The sequence below is a fragment of the Anguilla anguilla genome, chromosome 18 (assembly GCF_013347855.1).
Source record: "Anguilla anguilla isolate fAngAng1 chromosome 18, fAngAng1.pri, whole genome shotgun sequence".
Lineage (NCBI taxonomy): Eukaryota > Metazoa > Chordata > Actinopteri > Anguilliformes > Anguillidae > Anguilla > Anguilla anguilla.
The window spans coordinates 26,505,031-26,527,826 of NC_049218.1; the positions used below are offsets into that span (position 1 = coordinate 26,505,031).

At 43.7% G+C, this 22,796-nt stretch overlaps 1 protein-coding gene across 1 annotated transcript in view; it reads left to right on the forward strand.

The window, feature by feature from the left end:
• The window catches only part of LOC118218366, a 122,956-nt gene that overhangs the window by 89,915 nt on the left and 10,245 nt on the right, over positions 1 to 22,796 (forward strand). Inside the window, exons 5-15 of the mRNA XM_035400974.1 lie at positions 5,600 to 6,713; positions 6,877 to 6,927; positions 11,017 to 11,105; positions 11,556 to 11,685; positions 11,891 to 11,964; positions 13,159 to 13,264; positions 19,816 to 19,974; positions 20,778 to 20,895; positions 21,579 to 21,640; positions 21,968 to 22,093; positions 22,535 to 22,623. Of these exons, the coding sequence (XP_035256865.1) occupies positions 5,600 to 6,713; positions 6,877 to 6,927; positions 11,017 to 11,105; positions 11,556 to 11,685; positions 11,891 to 11,964; positions 13,159 to 13,264; positions 19,816 to 19,974; positions 20,778 to 20,895; positions 21,579 to 21,640; positions 21,968 to 22,093; positions 22,535 to 22,623 (2,118 nt within the window). The remainder of the gene's footprint in view (positions 1 to 5,599; positions 6,714 to 6,876; positions 6,928 to 11,016; positions 11,106 to 11,555; positions 11,686 to 11,890; positions 11,965 to 13,158; positions 13,265 to 19,815; positions 19,975 to 20,777; positions 20,896 to 21,578; positions 21,641 to 21,967; positions 22,094 to 22,534; positions 22,624 to 22,796) is intronic.

The following is a 22,796-nucleotide window of genomic DNA, read 5'->3' on the forward strand; positions in this document are numbered from 1 at the left end:
TCTCCGCTAGCAACACCCGCCACCACCTCAGCTTCCGCATACTGAGCATGCTCAAGACTGGGATTCACGCTTCATTGCTATTATTATAAAACAGGAAAATGAAGTCTCAGCTAAAGGTTGCCCGTGCCCTATGCTTATACATTTTACTACAGTACACACTGGGCAATGCGCCATTGTGGATTTAAGCAGCTAATTAATTGATCCAACTGATTAAGCAAGGCTAATTGGTTTGAACAGAAAACACCACAAGTGAAGGCTTTGTTGACTTTCTTCTGAGAGTGAAAATAAAGGAGACAAAGGAAAGTAAGCAAACCATCTCTGTTGAAAACTGATCATTTCCGTTAGTACGTGCTGATATTCCTGAGGCATTTGGCTGAAAATTGATAGTCCTGCAAACACACAATCAAGGCGTCATTAAACTCTGGCTCCCTGAGCTGTAAATCAAAAGCATTTCTGTGGTTCCGCTTTCAAAGAAGCACAATTTCCAGTGAAATCTCTTCTTTTCTGAAACGCTGCCTGCTACTGCGTGCCAGTAAGCTCCCCTGCGTTGTAGTGACACCTAGTGGCGACTGACAGAAGTTCAGGTCAATGCATCGTGCCAGATCCCCAGTCAACTGCTATGCTTTTTTGGATTGAAAGTCTCGATCACTTTTCAAGGCTCAATATGCAAATTCATTTTCATAGAAAGTGAAAACAGTATTTATTAATGTCAAATAGAAAACATGCAGAATATTAAGAAAGGCATCAACAGTCATTACAGAGCCAAGGACTAACCACACAGCAGGAGTCTGAAGAGAAAATGTCTACTATAGAGAAGACTTGTCAACTCCTGGATATCTGGAGCTTAAAGAATGTAAATAGCCATTACCAACATGAGGCCACCTCGAGAAGAAAGTGGCAGTATGCTTACAGTGATTATATGCTTTAAACCACCTGTCCACATTTACTATATTAGTATGCCCCACCCCCCCATCCTCATGACCCTTGTCCAATTTAATGTCTTCTCTCAACCCCGCACCCCTCACTCAATCTGTTTAAGCGATCACACACTGCAGAAATGTGTGTTTACTGTAGATTCATAAAGAGGTCCATAAAGGAGGTACTGTGGGGCTTTAATGAAGTCCCCTCTTATGCAGCCATGTGTCTGACAGTCAGCTCATATCCTCCTCTGGCCTCCTGCAGCACAACACTCTGCTATCTAAACAGGCCCAAGAGTCTTTAATCAACCCCAGAACACCCCCAACCATACACACCCACACACACACACACACACGTACACGCACGCACTCGCACACACACACCTACACAGACACACCCGCATGCACACACACAAACGTGCACACATACACACACACAATCATGCACACACATGCACACGCACGCATGCACACACACACAAACACACGCTCGTGTGCACACACATACGCACACAATCATGCACACACCCGCATGCACACACACAAACGTGCACACATACACACACACAATCATGCACACACATGCACACACACACAAACACACGCTTGTGTGCACACACACACACACATACATGCATACACACTTTAACATGTATACACCACATGACATTATTTTTTTTACTCAAAATTAAGAAAAAGACAAAGTCAATTGAATCTAGGCATTAAACAAATTTTGTTGAGATGAAAAAGAATGAACAAATTGTATTAGTGAAGAAAACCAACTTGTACAACAACACCGTTGAAAAGAGAATAACATTTGCATGTTGAAACTTTAATATCTCTGGATGAGACTAACAATGCACTGAGATCATTAACACCCACGCAGTAGTGAAACTGGCCTTCATCAGGGTATTAGCACCCTCCTTTGTAATACAATCTCCCTTTTTATGCACACGGGGATTCATTACATGCCTGCACCAGATCCAAACAGCCTTCCCAGGCACAAGCTTTCTGCAGTTCACTCACCGCCAGCTTGTTTACAAAGCATGCAGACTCTCTCTTAAGACAGAATGTCCCTTTGAAAACACTGGTGAATTGCTCAATCACAAATTAAAACAGAAAAAAACCCACTCTCTTGACAATTTAGTACTGACCGTGACAAACAACTGACAAACGTGTACGTATTTAGATCCGTCCTTACGGCGGATTACGTTTCATGAGGGCTGCTGGAACCGCGGCGAGTTATTTTATGGTGTTGTGTGGAATCGGCGGGTCAGGTCAGGCGCCGCGCGTAAACGCGTATAGCGTTACACGCGCAGGACTCCGGCGGCGGCGGCGGCGGCGACTACCAGCAGCTGCCGTCCGGGTCTGAGCGCCCTGTGTGCACAGCCGGTGAGAAACACGCTCGGATTCCATCCCGTTACATTACATTACAGGCATTTAGCAGACGCTCTTATCCAGAGCGACTTACACAACTTTTACATAGCATTTTTACATTGTATCCATTTATACAGCTGGATATATACTGAAGCAATGCAGGTTAAGTACCTTGCTCAAGGGTACAACGGCAGTGTCCTACCCGGGAATCGAACCTGCGACCTTTCGGTTACAAGCCCAGTTCCTTACCCACTGTGCTACACTCTGTCCGTTCCCGTTCCCGACCCAGAGGGAAAAAGGAGCCACAGCGGCCTCTCTGTGCGGGGGGGAAAAAATGCAGCCCCGCTCTCGTGATTGTCTGGTAACCTTTAGTTTAAAAGGTTTAGGGGGTTTAGAGTCCCCGTTGGCTGTTTCCGTGAGAAACGGGGGCTGCTTTAAGCCTGTGCGCCTGAAACATGGCCTCTGTCTGGGGCCGAGCGCAGCCTGTCCTCCCATTTCCATTTTCCCCTGAAGAATGCAGGACGTCTGGAGGAACCGGGATCAGCAAAGGTCACCGAGGCCAGGGCTGTGCCAGGCTGACTCAGAGAGCTGTGTGTGTGTGTGTGTGTGTGTGTATGGTGCATATTTGAGTGTGTGTGTGTGAGTGTGTGTATGGTGCATATTTGAGTGTGTGTGTGTGAGTGTGTGTGTGTGTGTATGGTGCATATTTGAGTGTGTGTGTGTGTGTATGGTGCATATTTGAGTGTGTGTGTTTGTGTGGTGCATGGGTGTGTGTGTGTGTGTGTGGGGTGCATATTTGTGTGTGTGTGTGTGTGTGTGCATGTACATCATGCATATATATGTGTGTGTGTGTGTGGGTGCATGCATCTGTTACGTGTGTGTGTGTGCATGTGTACCGTGCACATATACGAGTGTGTGTGTGGTGCATATACGTGTGTGTGTGTGTGTGCATGTGTGTGTGCGCAGTCGATGCATGTGTACAGGAGCAGACAGGGGGAACAGAGACGCAGGGAACAGGGGCAGACAGAGAGGGAACAGAGACACAGGGAACAGGAGCAGACAGGGGGAACAGAGACGCAGGGAACAGGAGCAGACAGAGAGGGAACAGAGATGCAAGGAACAGGAGCAGACAGAGAGGGAACAGAGATGCAGGGAACAGGAGCAGACAGAGAGGGAACAGAGACGCAGGGAACAGGAGCAGACAGAGAGGGAACAGAGACGCAGGGAACAGGAGCAGACAAAGAGGGATCAGAGACGCAGGGAACAGGAACAGACAGAGAGGGAACAGAGACACAGGGAACAGGAGCAGACAGAGAGGGGGATCAGAGACGCAGGGAACAGGAGCAGACAGAGGGATAAGAGACGCAGGGAACAGGAGCAGACAGAGAGGGGGAACAGAGACGCAGGGAACAGGAGCAGACAGAGAGGGGGAACAGAGACGCAGGGAACAGGAGCAGACAAAGAGGGATCAGAGACGCAGGGAACAGGAGCAGACAGAGAGGGAACAGAGACGCAGGGAACAGGAGCAGACAGAGGGAACAGAGATGCAGTGCAGCATTTAACACCGCGGGCTATGGTCCCTGGAACAGGGATGCACTGGAAGGGTACGCTCAGGTTCCACCTCCCACAGCGGCGTCTGCAGAACGGACAGCGTCACGCAGAGACGAATATTGATTTATTTACGTTTCAGCCATTTCATATCTACTGCGCATTCTTCTAAGAAGCAGATGTCAGGAGTTCAACTTCTGAATGCCAGAAATATCATTCTGGATAATTTCCCCAAGGAAGTGTCTGCATTTTTCCGACCCTCTTGGACGTTTTTTTGTTATGACTAACATAACAAGGCATGGATGTTGGAACAATCAAACTGTTGCTGAGTTAACAGGGAAAAAGTGAACATACTGCATGTGTATGCAGCGTTGGGGAAACTGTTCTGAAACCATAGTTGTACAGAAAAAATCTGAAAAGATTTTGTAAAAACACAAATGGATCAAAATGAAAAAGTTGTAATATTCAATATTTTCTCTGAAGTAAGTATAATCAAATTCACCACTGGACTCAGATGGCAGTGAGAATGATAAGGTGATTTAGTTAAAATTTTAATACTAGAAAAAAGACATTTTTGCAAATGACATTCTAGCTGAATCTGTTGTTCACATTTGCCACCACATTTGGCTCATAAATCAGTTGGCAAGCAGCAGGACCTGACACCACTGTTGCCCCTGATCAAAAAGCTCAATTTTGGTCCCATTTAACCAAGATAAACCAAGAAGCGGTCCACAATTGCATACTGAAGGAGTTGAAGAAAGATTTTCTATGGAGGAATGGTCAGAGTTTCCCTCCTAATATGTTTGCTAATCTCATAAAATCACTATACAAGACCACTGAATATTGTTATTTTTGTGAGTACCCACAGTACTGAAAACAGGGGTGCCAATAATTTTTAAACATTTTTTTCGAGAAATAAAATTATTTCCTGCTAAAATAAAATTTCTCTGAGCAGGTGTATCAGCATGAAATTATATAACACCCGCATTTTTATGTATGTATATATAATAGTATATAATGTAGTTAATTATCTGTGTTGATTTTATACTATTTTATTTTGGCAATAATTACCATTACCGGTTTTCATTGCCAATAATTCCAGTGCTGAAAGCCATCATTTATTTAATGTTTTGGTTCATTTGCTCTGGTTAAAAAGGTGAAGCGTTTCCCATCACGCCCCTGTGAGCCCTGCGGCGGTTGATTGGGCGGGGATTCGGCGAACGGCGGGGGCCCGCCTCTGGCCCGCCGCGGAGCAGGACCGGGCCTGCGCGGCACGCGGGAGGCGTGAGAACCCGCCAAAATCATTATTCTCCGGTTGAAGCGCCGGGTCGGGGCGAGCCAGGAGGGGCGGTCCCCGTCCCGCCACGACCAACCGAAACGAATGAGTCAGAGCACTCGGAGCGCTCGCGGGGCAGAACCACGAGGGCACGAGTTCGGAATGGAGATGGGGGGAAAAAAAGCCTTCGTCACAGATACTCTATGTGTTTACCAGATATTCAACTTTCAAATTCATTGGCACATTTATAAATATTCATGAATGGGTTTAAAAGCGCATACGTGTTATTTGATAACTGCCGCACACGATTTCCCTTCCAGAAGGTCAACGCCTTGGTTTGATTTCGGGATCCGCGTAAGAGACAATAGCCAACGTCCCGCTTTGCATTTGAAAGGCCCTTAATTAAAGCAGCGTTCGTTTCGAGTGTTTTGCCCGCCTCGAAGCGAGGGTCCCGCTCTCTCATCCCTCGCCTCACTGCTAGGCAACACGCATCCCCGGGACGCGCTCAGCGCTGGCGGCGGCGGCGGCTCCTCTCCTCGCGCAGCAGCCGACGGCGCGGCGGTTAGACCCCGGGATCCGCTGCGGAGACCACAGAGTCGCTCGCTTCCTCTTCCGTCCGCCTCGGACCTCTCTCTGGGGCCCCCGGGTTGGCGAGGGCGCCCGGCGCAGGTGTTTCGGAGGTCGGCGGGCGCCCATGGCGACGGAGGGGCGGGGCGCGTGCGGGCGGAGGGGCGCGCGGCTGATCCGGAGGCTGCTCTGCTGCGCCTGCGTCCGGCCGGCGGAGAGGCAGTCCGCCCCCTCGGCCTCCAGCGGGGCGCAAGCCCGCCGGGAACGGGAGGAGGAGGAGGACTGGGGCAGCGTGCGGATAACGGTGGAGGACCTGGGCACGGTCAACCCCGGCTTCGTCCCCACGGAGGACGGCGGCCCCGCGGCGGTCAGGACGGCAGTGGGCCGCTCGGCCAGCCTGGTGCGGGCGTGCCAGCGGGCGTGGCAGAAGAGGAAACTCGCGCCCCTCCCTTCTCTGCCCCTTCAGCCCGAGCTGAGCTTTCCCGACGGGGAGGAGGAGGGGGAGGAGGAGGAGGAGGAGGAGGGGGGCGACGCCCCAGTTTTCGAGGAGGGGGAGGGGCCCGGCGACGAGACCGACGGCGCCCTCCTCACCCTGCCGCTCATCAACCTGATCCCGCCCACGCCCTCTGACGTCATCGAGGACGACCAGTTCTTCGACGTCAACTCGGAGGAGGACAGCGCGGCACACACGTCGGGCAGCGAGTGCGTGGACAGCGTGAGCAGCCAGGGCCTGGGGGAGCAGGACAGCGTGAGCAGCCAGGGCCTGGGGGACCAGGACAGCGCCGGCCAGCGGTCGCCCCCGCCCGAGGGCCCTGAGGGCCCCCCCGAGGAGGGGGTGACAAAGGGCCCCCCAGCGATCACCGCCACAGAGGACAACTACACCGCTGAAGACAGTTTCCACGGCTACCCTGACCAGACCAAGGAGCCAATCAAAGACGCGACCAAGGAGCCAATCAAGGAGCAGGCTAAGCAAGACTTCCTGAGGAGCTCCTTTCAAGTACCTCCCCTTCCTGAATACCCAAGGAAGAGTAAGTCCCCAGTCGTCAAAAGCGGGGCAAAGTGGGGTGTCCTGGCTTGGAGGCCCCATAAAACAGAGTCTTTAAACCAGCACTGCTCTGGCAAAATCCCAGCCCCTTGCTTCTACATGGCCTCTACTAACGGTCGATTTAAAAATATACGTATATTTTACAGGGAGCTTCAACACTGGGATAAATCTGCTACAGTTCACGGAGCAGAACTTGGGTGAGTTTTGCACGATCTCGGGGTCAAACGTGGTGTGTAATGAAAGAATCCATCATTAAAGCAGAAAAATATTTATCGTAACCCATATGGATGCTGAAAGGCTCTTCACTGCATCGTACTGCTAGTGTGTCGCCAACCATAACCTCTTCTTCTAAAATAACTATAATTTTCAATGATTTTGCAATGACCTAACTGCGAATAATTAATTTCATATTTCGCTATTCTTCTCACCCTTCTTTGATTCCTGCAAGCAATTATTTTTACGAGCTGCTTTTCCTATTAGGTATTCTACATTCAGGTTAATTAATGTGGGGAGATAACATTTCTCCAACGGAAATAACGGTGAGAAGCCTTTTTAAAATAACAAGTAATATATATTTTTCGACAGTGCTAAATTAATTCTGTGACTGATGCAGGGCTTGTGAGCTTTGGCCGATGTTACAGAGGACAGCGACTGGCTTCATGTTCTACTCAATGATCCACATGAACAGAACCCTCCATTCTATCCCTGTCCGGGGAGAGGGAGAAGCAGGTTCAGTCAGACACGACTGGCTAGCCTGGGTCCCCTTTTATGGTGCTGGGTCTTCCAGTGGAGCACCCTCTCCAGGGCACCCATTGTGTGCAGCAGTACATATCCTCCCTGGCTGCCTCCACCAGACTGACACCTGCTTGCTGCTCGTATACACTCCATATTACTAAGTCTGTGATGACATCACAAACTGAATTCAAATGTTGCTGAGCAACTGAGATTCAGTTCACTGGCCTAAGGAGATATACTTAGGCCTTGCTTAGTTATAGGCTGGTGAATTGAATCATATAAATAAGCAGGATACACTCACATTGGCAAGCAGTAACACTCAATCATATTTTACTTCTGCACTACACAAAAGTAACACTGGGTGCAAAATGCACCATTTCTTCATCAGAAACCATCACAGCCAGGGCATAAAGTATCATTGGGCTTTTACGTAGTGATGCAGTTGTAAGCACGGGAAATACTTTTGGAAGCTACACTGCTCCATTCAGGTTCAGGGGTCCACTGGCCCCTTTCATTTTCTGACATCAAAGGCTGCATTCGGGGTAGGGGGGGATGGAGGCTGCCCAATTCTCATATTTTTCTCCTCCTCGTCAGGGAGGATAATGAGGCTAGTAAAAAGGAGCAGGGCGTAATCTGGACGGACGCACACGCGCACACAGGCACACCCACACACACCCACGCCGGGCAGCTTGTAGGCCGCCCCTGGCCCTCTCCTCCCTGGTTCAGGGCGTGTTCCTCAAAATTTAATATGTTGGGGCCCCCTACAAGCACCCTGCGGATGAGAACCTCCACTCCAATGAACATTCAACAGGCCAACAACCACAACAGCCCGCAGTGCAGCGGCCATTTTGACACACTTAATCTTGGATGTGATGTCATTGTAACCTGGATCAATATATAGACATGTAGCTATATGCCACATTTCAGAATATTGTGATCAAAATGTTGCCAGAAACAGACAAGGCTTATTTTATCGAAAAGTCTAAAATATATACGGAAAATATTGTTTCAGTCTGGATGAAAACCTCACCAGGGACCCCATTCACAGACCCTTTTCTATTTTTATTTAACCTTTATTTACCCAGGGTAGGTTTGCCCCAGACCCTAGCCTTGAAACCCCTTAGGAACTCCTCAGATTCCTACAGCACCAGTCTTACAGCGATTAGGGCTGTCAAAAATCTAGCCAAAATCTTTCCCCTTCCACCCTTCCACCCTTCCACCCACCCCCCCACCTGTCTCTGCTACAACATGTACCAAATAAAAGTGAAAGCTCTCTTTGCGGGGAATCTTCATCAAAACATTTTACGCTGCCGCTTTTTTGTATGGGAACTGGAAAAGGCCAAAAGTACTAGTGTGGGAAACTGTATGAAATCGTGTGGCACTTGGGAGAGAGGCACCTGCTTGTCATATTCATATCATATTCATATTTACCTCTGTATACACATTTTGCATTTGTTTCATGTTGTTGTTTGAGTTTCAGTAATTATTTATGGCCAAAGTTTTTATTTTACATCGATTTATTTTTAAAAAATGAATGAGCAGAATTATAGTATATCAGTGCTGCTAATTAATGTTACGAAACTGTGACAATGGCAGTTGTTCCAGTTACTTTGTTTAAAAGCGTTTATTAATTAAAAAGATGATCAGATGAATCCAGTGGAAAATATAATCCAATTTTGGGGAACCGTGGAGTGTGTAGGGGGGCAACTCACGACCCATATTGGAATTTCTCCAATTTTAATTTCCAACCATTGCTTTCTGCACTGCCATCCCATGCATGTCTTTAAAGCCCACTGCTTTCCACTGTCTGAATAAGGTGAAAAAGATACATAGGTATAGTGGGCTGTCTGCCTGGAAAAACACAACAGAAACCTCATCATAAGCGAAAAATACATTGTAAAGGTACATAAATATCCATGTGTTTATTTATTTATTTACCTCAGCATGACACAGAGTGAAAAAATGTGATGGCTTATTCTTTTAACAGAGAAGCAACTAATGAGATGGAAGCTGAAATGCGCAAGGAGAAAAGTGAGGGTTTTTTTTTTTTTTTAAATGTCCAATAACTGTACGAATTACAAAACACACAAAAAACCTCACTCTGACCCCTTGTGTAAAACAAAGTTTCTTCACTCGTATGTATTTTTACCACGTTAAAGTACGTAAGGTGAGGTCACTAGTGAAAGGCCTTTTCTGAAGCCCGTGGCGAAGCATCCTCCGCAGTCCTGGTTCACAGACGAATCTTGTAAAGCGCAGACAGAATTCCGCAGCTGACACAGCTAAAGCAATTACAGCTCTTATCCGATCCCGGCTCCGCGAATTCCCCCCCGATGTCAAACAGGGCTTTCAGAAATCCAGCCAAAAATGCGAACCATGTGGCAGAGGAAAAGACACCGAATTCTGCTAATTAAACAAGTTTGAAAGGCCTTTCATTTACTGGCAGTTTTATTTATTTATTTGACTTATCTCGTTTTCAGATTTCCCTGTTTGTGTGTTTCGTGACTGGTTATTGAGAGCAGTACGCATATGAGCGAACTGGGTAGGCCCTGAGTCACATGTTCTAATGCTTTGATAGACACTTTTAAAGTGCCTATCAAGCTTTTTTTTCGCCTCAGTTCTTCATAAGCAGTTCATTCTCTGACAATGAGTAATACAGAAAGTTGAAACCATTGATATTTGGAATAACAATTAAGAACAACAAGCTTTGAAATTCTCACTGTCAGAGACATAAAGAACATTTCCAGACCAATATATTTATTCCATTACGATCAGAAATCAATACATAGATAATTATATCAGATAAAAGTTAGTCATTGCATGCCTGTGCTAAAAAAAGGACACCAGCTACTGACATATGGAGTGACTTCAAGCTCAGACAACATGGTGTGGGAAAGCTATCGGCTTTCTATCTGTGGGAAAGCAGTTTGCGTCAAAACTATTTTATCGGCCAATCAGAGCTGAACATGTCCGAGCAGCCAAAAACAGCGACAGTCCAACAATATCAAGTCAAGGCCATGTCAAGTGCCACCTAGCAGTCCCACCATGGGTGAGCAAGCCTGCATGTTAGATGTCATGATCCCATGATTAGACCCTGTATCAGAAATATTAAAATTAGGACACTGATCATTGGTGTTCCCTTGAATATGAGCTTTTCTTTTTTAGTAAAGATAAATACAAAACTGATACAGAAACCAAGAAGCTTTTCACATCCAAGACCATGCTAGCGTCAGAGTCAGTGATCCACGCAGTGTTTCTTTCCATACAGAAACATTCAGAAAATTCCCAACCAGAAATCCCAATAATGATGTTCCTTATTAGGTTTCTTTTCCAGATCTGTCAAAAAATTTCAAGCATGTTTAGCTTCTCAGACATAAGCCCCCTGGGGGGGAAGTCTTCATGGGAAATCTTTCTGAAGCCGTCCCTAAAATTCATTTTGAGGCTGTCGGGATGGGTGGGGGTTCGGAGGTATGTTTTTTTTAATCACTGTGCTTTTGCCAGCAAGGAAAAAACCGGCTCTGTTTGAATTGCGATTTCTTTCCCTCTCCCTTTAGATGACCTGAACAACAAGGATGTGAATAACCACGAGCTTCTGAAGGCCAAGCTGCGACTGCTGCCTCTCGACGCTAAGATGGAACTTCGGGTGAGTCAGGAGCCATACATGTTTAAACAGTCTGACCCTCTGTGCTTTGCCTGAGGAAAGAAGGGGTTTGGGGATCTCGGTGCCCATCCACAACACCATGCACTGAATCAATTACTCCCAGAGGGCATCAAAAAATGAGGCAGAGTCTGGGTTCTGAAGTAACTATCTATAAATGTCAGACGAGCAAGGCTTCAGAAAACGCGTGACTGAGCTGTCAGTTACAGTACCAACTGGGTAGAGCTAATCAAAAGATTTTTGTCATCGCAGAACAAAGGCAATATGATTGGATCAATTTAGTTAGTCAGTGATGAGGTACAATAGCTTCTCCCATTTTGGGGCCCAGAGCGTTCATTCTCTATTCACTGAGAATGGCGCTCATGTTGATGTTTGAAATGCTTAAGTGGGTGACATTAAACAGAGCATAAACAGCTCGCTCTGGATGACTCTCAGAAACCAGCTGCTCGGACGTGCAGCCTGGGGGACAACGTCACCAGAAGCCACACCTACCACTCCGTGACCACACGGTCAGAGGAGATGCCAGAGGAGGAGGGATCGCCGCGGCAACGACGGATAACCGTTGGTAAGGGGGTGGGGGGGCAGCACTGTGGCAGATCTTATACTGTAGTTCTTATTGTTTAAAGCCCTTTCTGCACTGTATATTCCATAACCTGCCTGTATATGCCCACATATTTATGTTTGTTTGGTGCATCCCAGTTGTACAGCCATACTGGAGCAGCAGTCAGATCCTGTCCTTCCAACTTAATAGTGCGTTGTCTCTGTTTCAGCCTCATACATCCCTCAAACCAAGGACAGGAACGGAAACTTCGCAGGAAAGGCAAACTACGGAGACTCAGGCAGAGTAGGGTCTTCCCCTGAGGCTTAACTATGAGTTTATCATCTCATAATTATCCAGCGAAGAACAACAAAGTTGTGTTCAGATTTCTGAACTACTCCAACCTACTTAGAATAATGATCCCACAAATCTGCTTAGGGGTTTTCTGTCCAAGTTTTCTTGTATGCTGAAATTATACTGTCAGTATCCATGGTGATGTACGTTCAACAGGGAAAAGGCAGATCTCGGGTGAAATCTGTTGTGACAACATCCTGTTCAATACAGGAACCATAGTGGATATTGTATTACTGTACATCCATTATGTCCAAAATGGGTGTCACATCGGATCATAATTTATTCCTCAGCAATATATGCGTTCATTTCCTTCAGGGTAACGGTTCTGTTTAGCTTTTGATGTCTGAAATGGGGAACACACAACCAGTAACCCAGTGAGATACAGTAACGCAGTCTGTCCATTATAAGAAGGATTGCTTTCTGAAAGCAGCCGCGTGCTAAATGCTGTTTGATTAGGGATAAAGGTCAGGATGTCAGGAGAATGTCCATTTGCACGTCAGTTTAAATTAAGCGATGCCTGTAGCCCAGTGCCTCTTGCCAAGGATCATTTGGCAGGAAGGAGTCCTCTTGAAGTTGCAGGAGTTCGAGACAATTACGATCAATTTCAGCGTAAGTGAAATCTTTAAGAAAACCGAGCTCCCCTGTAATCAAATTTCTTCAAAACAGTATTTAAACGTTTACACACAATTATATATACACACTCAGACGCACACGCACACACATGCACAAAGACACTTACAGTGCATTCCTAAGTCATTCCGCATCAGGAAAAATGAAAAGTGTATGTGTGTGTGTGCGTGTGTGTCTGTGGGCATGTGCGTGTGTGTTTGTGTGTGTGTGTGCGTGCGTGTTTGTGTGTGTATGCGTGTGTGCGTGTGTGTCTGTGGGCATGTGCGTGTGTGTTTGTGTGTGTGTGTGTGTGTGTGCGTGTGTGTCTGTGGGCATGTGCGTGTGTGTTTGTGTGTGTGTGTGTGTGTGTGTGTGTGTGTGCGTGTGTGTCTGTGGGCATGTGCGTGTGTGTTTGTGTGTGTGTGTGGTGTGTGTGCGTGCGTGTTTGTGTGTGCGTGCGTGTGTGTGCGGGCATGTGTGCGTGTGTCTGTGTGTGTGTGTGTTTGCGCGTGTGTGTGCGTGCGTGTGTGTGTGCAGCACTCAGGGGGAGATCGTGCCAAGCCTTTGGTGGAGCTGGACACAGAGGGGGTCTGTCGATGGTTTGCCAGCATTGGACTGCAGAAATGCCTTCCTTTCATCAGAGGTGAGGCAGCAGGCCCTGTCAGGCCACCCCCACACACATTTTTATACAAAACGCTGTCTCAAGTCTTCATCCACTCACAGCTGTTGCTTTTTTATCTCTGCTATTTTTTTTTTCATCTGTTGTGAATGATCTCTTAAACTGCAAAGAGAAAAGCCAGTGTGGTACAGACATAGTTAGTGCTTAGAAGCAAACACTGAAAAAGTGAATAATTGAGTGCTCTGAAAATCAAAAGCTACATAGTAGGTCTAGGAGAGTGAGCCATCGATTCCTTAGTAAAAATTAACTGTAATAGCAGAAAATGCACAGGCGGGGAAACGTACATCTTTCTGGGCCTTTGCTAAGGAGGATATACAGACTTACTACCTTCGGTTCCTTGAAGTAATAAAAATATAATTGGGCAGATATTAAAACTCATTTTTAGTGCTTGCACGCATTTCATTAGGCTATATAGATGGAAACTGCACAGGCTGTTGAAGGAAAGTGGTTGTATGGATCTGATACACGCTAAGCATAAAGGCAGTTGTCTCTAACTGGAACCAGCAGCTCTTTTTTCTCACTTCGTTGTACGAAATGGAGACAACGGTTTCTGTCCAGTCAAATGAACCTTTGGGTTTTCTACAGCAAAACGATCTTTTGTGGTGATGAAGTGTAAACGTCATATGTGATAATGTGTTCTCCTTATTTTGTGGGCGGTATGGTGGTGCAGTGAACATTACTGTCGCCTCGCAGTAAGAAGGTACTGAGTTTAAATCCTGGCTGAGGGCTTCTCTGTGTGGAGTTGGCTTGTTCTCCCCGTGTCCATTTGTATGTCCACTCCTCCCACAGTACAAAAACATGTAGCAGGCTAATTGGAGACTCTAAATTGCCTGTAGGTCTGAGTGTGTGAGTGTGTTGGCCCTGCGATGGATTGGCGACCTGCCCAGAGTTCATTTCTGCCTCTCCCCCACTGCATGCTGGGACAGGCTCCAGCCCCTGCGTGACCCTGACCGGGAGTAAACAGTTAAAGAAAATGGATGGAAGGATGGTTGTCCTTATTTTAAAACACTTCGGCAGGTTAACACTAGGAGCGCTGTGACAGGTCATTTGACCTGTCACTGAGATATTTCGGAGTTTAGGATTTTTTTCATTTAGTTACTAGCAAGCTACATCATCCGCATTCACTGACTTTTCCTAAATATTTGTTCTTTACGTACCAGCGTAGTAGGAATGTCAAAGTCCCGTTTGGAAAATGTTAAAAGCACCTTATTTCACTTCCGTGTGTGTTATAACAGTGTTGTTAAATTACGGCCGTCTTCAGACTAAGGAGTCAGTTTTCCTTCACCACACCAGGAGGCGCAAGGATATACTTTTCATCGCGGTGGACACGCATTTATATTTGTACGAATGTTTTATTTATTTTGTTATTAGAAATATTTGTTTATGTTTATTTTGAATAATACATTATATAATGTTTTAAATATGTGATCTTAAAAAATATTTTTATAGGCTATTGCGTTCGTTTTGTGATCATTTGTTTATGCCTATGCCTTTCCCTTGTGTTCTGAAATCATAGCCCTACATTTTATTTTTACAGTTATTATACAACTGGAAATTTCTAAATAAGGGTTAAAATAAAATTGATCCGTCTTCAAATGCATAAACAATTTTTTTTTTTTCAATTTTATGCATTATCATTCTCGTGCACAATGGCTGCATGCGACACGTTCACGTACAACAACAATGCTGCGTATGATATTGAAAAAACTAAATCTAAGCTAAAGAAACGACTACAATATAACAAGATAAAAATATATTCGAAGCGCTATTTGTTTCGGCTGTTAATTTGTTTATTCATAGAATATTACAGTGAATACGTCTTTTTGTAGGCCAACCCGGACGTTTCTTCCGCCATGGGTTCCCTCGGCAGATTGCCAATGCATTTTTCCAATAGGGATTTAGTTTTCTTCCGAAAATAAGACCTATGGTTAATTTATGCCTAAAACAGTTTCACGTTTTGTTTTACGAGTTCTATGGGTTCGCCGCTCACTCACGCTTAGCGTTCGACGCTCAGCGTGCATGCGAGCTAGTAAAACAAGAGTGGTTATTGCAAAAATGTGACCGCTCTTGTAGTTTCAATATAGAAACTTAGCCTACTTTTCAAAAGCACATGACAGCTTAGAAATCCACGGTTGACAAACAATCGTGAAGCTCATTTAGGCTTACGTTCACCACAAACCTTACTTTCGGCAGAAAACTAAATCCCCACGGGAGAAATCTGATGAGAACCCAATGCCAACTTACTTCCGGGTTTTAGGACTACAAACTGTAACACTATTGCAAAAACAATCAAAAATAAAGAAACCACTACAATACAGCATGATAAAAATATATTTGAATCATAGCGTAGTTTGTTAGTTTATAGTTAGTCATGGTTTGTTTCGGCTGTTAATTAGTTTATTTATAGAGTGTTTCAGTGAAGACGTCTTTTTGTACACCAACTCGGACGTTTCTTCTGCCATCGGTTCCCTCGGCAAATTTCCTATGCATTTATCCCAGACGGATTACGTTTATTTAGTGCACTTGTTATCAGTGGACTTTCTGTGAGTTCTGATCAAGCATACCTTGCTCGTTGATGTATACACACACACACACACACACACACACACACACACACACACACACACACAAAATATGCTAAAAAAAATTATAGCTGTATCATATCCTATTTTCTGTGAGGTAAAAATGTGACGTGACACATTTGGCTTTTGAGGGACCAGGAAATAGGGGACATTCGTTTCAGGGAGTAAAGGTTTTGGGGGGAAAAAATCATTGTGGAAGCACGCGAGTGGTGACACGATGTCCGGTTAGGCTAGGCTTTGCAGTTGCTATTATGTATAACTCCACAATTTTTTAAAAACATAGTATTAACCTTTAGGCTACTTGAGAGAACAATAAATGTAACTATTACATAGCCTACAATCAAAAATGATTTCTCAAACGTGAAGTGTCTTGTGATGTGTTCGTGTGGTGTATGCTGTTATTCCGTTGAGTAAACTAGTAATAAAAATCTTTTTTTAAAAACAGTAAACTAAATAGAAAAAAAAGAATAAAAATGTAGAAAAAAGTATAAGCAAGAGCGAGAGATTGTTGCGTAACTAAAAGTAATACAAGGCATACTTTGTAGCGTAACTAATTACGGCTAAGCAAAATACTTGTATTATTTTTGAGTAGGCTAACATAACATAATAATATTATGTGCCGGACAAATAGAACATTTTACCTCTCCCTGGAGAGATATCAACTTTCAAACATTCACACGTGGCATAAGTGAACCATTCTCAAGTGGGACATTCACATGTCAATCTAAGGGTAAGGGTAAGACCACTGATCTGTATGGGACATTCAACGCTCACCCCTCCCCCACCCGAGAACACAGAAAACTTCAGATGCTTTAGCGAAGCATGGCACAGCATGGTTATGCTGACCGTAATTTTTCACTTACTTAGAAACGAAAGCACATATTCATGCATGCACGTATAAAGATGAGACGGCATCTTGAGCAATGTGCCATCGACCGAACTTGCAATGTCAAATCACATGATGGCAAAGGCAGCTAAGCTTACAAACTCCGCGGCATATAGGCGACCAGCAGCTCTTTAGTTTGTTGGTCAGTTGGTCCACAAAAGTGTCCTCCTGTGGATGCATGCGCGGTCGCAGCTATTGCGGATTTGGGCTTGTTATTACTGATGTTTTATGTTTACTATTAACATTTAGCCTACTAATGTTTTATATTGATTTTCTTGTTTATTGATTTGATATCAATAAATACATTTGCTTATCCATAGATTGAATGGAAATTTTTAAATATTGTTTTCACAGTTGAAAATGTAGGTTTTGAAAATATAAGTTAGGTCTATTGAGGTGAAGTCTCCAATCGCCATCACTGGTGTCGTGAAGAGGAAGAAAATCACACCCCTCTGCGAAGCTGAACATTCACACCTACTGGGTTTGACTCGGGGCCATAGAGAAAAAACTATCAGCTCTGGTTTCGCTAAAGGCATCTAAAGAATTCAGTATTCTGGTGCTGGGGGAGGGGTGAGGGACGATTCAATGGATGAGCGTGAACGATCGTGCGTGAATAGCTGGTAGTTTTTTTGAAGCTATTATCATGAGTAGGCCTTTTAGGCCTACTGAGTAGTAAAAAGAGAAATGCCCAAAACAAAGATACAAGTGTCACACTTTTACTTGTTTTTTAAGTTTTACTTATTTATAGTCATAATAGGTTCGGACCTTGTTTCATATTCAAAAATTAGAGCCTTGCACGTTAGGAACTGTGTTAGAAGACTGCTCACGCTGTCTGCGTAGATGCAACAGCACATGCATAAACTATCGGGATGCGTTGCGTGGGAATATAGGCGTCTCTGTGCTTTACCATGTCCACGCAATCATTGATAGGGTTTATGGAGTTTATGAAACTAATTGCCCACATAATTACTATTCCACTTTCAGCAATACATTTACAGTTACCAATCGGGAGAAACAGGTCGCTACCACTAATGTTACTAATGATCGGCACATGTAATGAACAATTTTCTTACACTATCATAGGATTGACAGCCCAAGCAAGAATCACGTCAAATAACCAGGAATAAATGTATCATTATTTATATTCTTTTAAAATATTTAAAATATTGCGATCGTTTCGTTATCATCTCTCATCGATCGACACTGATGCCAAAAAACTGCCAGAAACCATCGCCCATTACAACGCAACAAAAATGGGAGTGGATGTTTTGGACCAGATGGCACGGCTGTATTCGGTCAAGGGGGGCAGTCGTCGTTGGCCAGTTGCCGTTTTTTACAACATTTTGGATCTGGCTGCAATCAACGCCCATGTTTTGTACACGCAATGCATGAACAAAACAATTAGTCGGAGAAGATTTATTCTTGAGTTGGCCAAGGAGTTGCGTGCAAATCACATGACCGCAAAGGCAGCTCCGCGGCGTACCGTCCTAGCGCCCCTCTGCAGTCCAGAAACCCCCAACACACCACAGCGAGAGCGGTCACTAAAAAGAAAACGCTGCCAGGTATCCAGATGTGGAGGGAACAAAACTTGTGATATCTGTGACAAGTGTAAACGACTTGTCTGCGGCAAATGTACAAAAATGCAACCCAAGCTCTGTCTTGAATGCTGACGGCGTTACCGCATTACCAGCAGCTCTATTGCTAATGTTTTATATAGATTTTTTATTTATTGATTTGCGGGGTGATTCTAAATAATTCAACTTGCTAGCTATATATTTAGCTAACGTTATATTTTCAAAATCGTTTCAACTTCCTAACAATGTGCTGTATGCTTTTTGATCTAATAAAGCAAATTACTGAAGACAGGTGTCTCGTCTTTTTACTTTGTTGCTATCTCAATTTGACTTTGTGTGTGCGCTGAAGCGATAATCAGTTTTGAAATTCCACTTGGTTGCTAAGGTCTTATGTACAGTGCGGTATTATTCAGTGTTACGAATGGGTGTTTTTTGTAATTACGATGAACAAGAGACTTCTTTGGATTTCGAATCCCCAGTCGAATAGTCACAGCTAGCTAGGCTATGACCTGCTTGCCTGTATAGCCTACATGTTTTCTGGTCACCGGAAAAAACTCGTTTGAACAACAGAATTCTTGCATGTATATATTTGCTATGGTCTTATGTACAGTGCGGTATTATTCAGTGTTACGAATGGGTGTTTTTTGTAATTAGTCTACGATGAATAAGAGACTTTGGATTTCGAATCCCCAGTCGAATAGTCACAGCCAGCTATGACCTGCTTGCCAGTGTAGCCTAGCCTACATGTTTTCTGGTCACCGGAAAAAAACTCGTTTGAACGACAATATTTTTTACATGTATTTTTATAAAACAGAAAACCCGACCCTAAAATTCGCACGGGTGATAATGCGTTTCCCTCCAACGACAGCGATCAGTGATCACATGCGGAGGGAAGCGGCTAATTTTAGCAAATTGGCGATTTATATGTTGTTAGCCAATTTGATTATTAGCATTTATGATATTATGCATGAAGAATAAACTGTCAAATTTGTTTTTTGAAAAACAGGTTTGACCTCCCTACAATCTGTTTATTGTTAGCTTTTCATACAGACATACTGTTTATTCTAAATACATTTATATTGCAACAATGTGTTGACTAGAATGCCGAGCCGTAACTAAAACATAACTTACTCTGATACTCTGACAGTCTAAAATCTCGCAAATATTTCATTAGGACAATGGGCTGGCAACCTTTGTCAGCTCCTGTCTAATAAGCGCCATCTAGCGAACAATGCGAATATTTCCAGTTTGAAGGCTAATGTGTCTTTTGACCCTTGGCCGCGCGAAAAGTTATTTGAATGCCAGGAAATGGTCCGGCGCTCCTAGTGTTAAAAGAAAATTCTTGTCAGAAAGGTTTATAAAGCTTATTCTTTATAGTGGTTTGTAGGTGAATCACTACCTATGCAATCACAATTTCTTTTCTTTTTTTTTTTCCACAAAGCTCCAAGAACATTTTTCCATTGTGTTTCACAGGAGCCAATCTGTGCGGGTCCCATATTGCAACCGTTGACCCCAATATCCTGGAGGTCCTTCACGTGTCGGCTCTGGAGGAGAGAGAACTGCTGCTCTCAGCGATCTATAAGGAACTCCATCCCCCAGACAGCACCACAGAAAAACTGGACACCCTACTGGGTAACATGACCCCCAACCACCTAATTTTGTTAAAGCATTCAGTATTAGCTGCAAATTGTTACAAACACAGATATTTATGGTAGCTCCCAACATACATTTAGCTGACACTCTTTTCCTCCTTACACTGCTTACATTCTAACATATCATCACTTGTAATTGCAGCTAATGTGCTCCTCTGACTTATAAATGATGGTGCAAACCACATGGGAATTTTTACTTACATCAGTACATGAACATTCTCCAAATGTCTCTCAAAATCAAGCTGTAATTTATGAACACAAGCCATTCTCTTGAAACATGATGTAAACACACTAGCTACACCGTCTGAACAGATACAAATAAAATCATAGCACAGAATAAAATTATGAGGCGAGCCTTGTTTAAACTTTTAATAAAATATATAAAATTTTATACAGCTGGATATTTACTGAAGCAATTAAAACTACGCATCTTGCTCAAAGGTGCTCAAAGCCTAGCTCCGGAACAATTATGTTACACCACCGCAAAAATATACTTTTCCATTACTATTTTCACATGATTTCTGTAATGAATACAGACAGTTTAATACGCATTTAGATTTCAAAATGTATGGAAATGTTGCAAGCATTCATTTCTTACTGATTTTCCACCATTTTACTTTGTATAATCTGCCCTTGACTCAAAAAAGAGTAATAAAACAATTTACTGGAGCACTTCAGTGTTTTACTAAAACCATTAACACTGAAGGTGAAGGTCTGGTGATCAAATGTAAAATATTTTCTAATACGCGAGTGTGTGTGTGTGTGTGTGTTTTTGTTTTGCAGAATCCATTGGTCCCCACAATGTTGAGAAATTCACTGCTGCTTTAGTCTCTATGAGCAAATCCAAATCCTCCCCTCACGTCAACTGCGCCAGCTCTTCTCGTTCCTCCTTTAAGTTCAGGTGACACTCCCTCGCGGATGTCCCAATTTTAGTTCAATTTTACGTGAAATAAACAAATAAATAAAAAGAAAATTCTGAAAGAGCTGACAACGCCAAATAGCAAGGAAGTTCAAGTAATAATACCATGACTGCTGACTTGTACGAAGTTTCTTGAGTGCTTTCCAGCACTGCTTTTAAAATAATTTTAAAAATAATATTTGTGCTGCTTCTAAAAATAACACTTGAGCTGTACCATACATGGATTTTTTCCAGACAAAATAAATTCAGTACTTCACAAAATACCTTCAGAATGCAATATTTGCAGCTATTTTAAATTACTCAATTTTGTTTTTACCATAGCACGCAAGCACATTTTCTACTGAGCTTTTAGGTAGTCTAAAAATAGCTGATAACAGATACAATTATTTTTATTTGTATTCAACAGAAAAGAATCTAGAACTGACCTATACTTTGTCATTCTATGTCATTAGGAAGCTTGATCAAAGGCACCATTCTCTACAGATTTGGCCTGTGGCTAAAACTTTGAACATATTTATTCTACTGAAGTGTGGTTTTTGAATTATTACGTTATTACGAATTATGTGAAGGACAAGGTTTTGGAGCTCAGGTTAAATTTGTTTTATTAATTTAATTTGCTTATTCATGCAAAGTTGCTTGAAACTCCGTTATCTTTCCCCTCAAAGAGACAGGAGCCGACTTTCCACCATACAGAGGAGCTCTCACCTGGTAGAGATAACCATACACGGTAAGGCTGCACTTTTACAATACAGTGCCTTTAAGACATCAAAGACATCACATTTAGTTTGTATCAGATGCTAGCTTCTCATCACTATTGAGTCAAAACAAAATTTGTCACAGTCTCTCAGTAATTAAATTAGGTTATTTTTATTGGCCTGCTTGTTATTTTAGGCTGCTACAGGACATTATAACCAAGCCTGGTGGATTAGACATCACGCTGGGATAATAATAATTAGACGTGGCAACAAAAGGTCACAGTCCGCAAGAACTATGGAAAATCACGCTCGAATGTAAAACGCGCGTAAAACACGGCCCGGGTGGGCTTGGGTTTCAGCTCTGGAGCAGATAGTTCACCTGAGAACGCCTAAGGACACCACCGTGGGGAAAGTAATGGAGTCCTGCCTGAAAACACTGGGAGTGACAGACAGCAGAGAGCTCTTCAGCCTCAGGAGCAAACTGGGTAACTGTAGATTTGGGCTTCGGGTGAAACATTTCCGTTTTTAACAACTTTGCGCTTCTCTTACAAAGCTGGCGTTCCCTAAAGACGCGTCGGCGCATGCACCGCTAACTGCATGTATCCTGCTCAATGCGGAATGACGCACAGTAGCATGTTCTGTAAAACGGACTGTGAACAAGTCACTGAACTTGAAGTTACTGACATAAGGTCAACCCTCCGAATGCTCTTGTACACTGGCTTCTGAACAATTTAAAAGAAGTGGATTTCTAAATATCTTGATAAAGATGCGCGTCTTTGGAAATGTTTAAATGTTATGATGATGCACATATATGATGGGACTTACACAAGAAGGCTTTCAAAATGCGCTTTAGATAAAAAGTGACCGTGTTCAAATCTGAACCATTTTGAGTTGGCTGAAATTAACGGACTCTTTTTTTTTTGCAGGGCCGTTGGCTGAACTCTCATTCGACCAACAGATTGGGGATCTGCTCGGCTCAGAAAAGAGACTGCTGGAGCTAAACTTGCTTAAAAAGGTAAAATATGAACTGTCACCTAATTTTCTGAGCATATTCACAAACAAATGTTTCATCTTCCCATTTTACTACACACTCATACTACACACACCCGGGAAACATACAAAAAATAAAATAAAATTATTGGCAATAGCCCGCACAACCTGTCCTTAAAGTCTAGTAAAAAGCTCAAG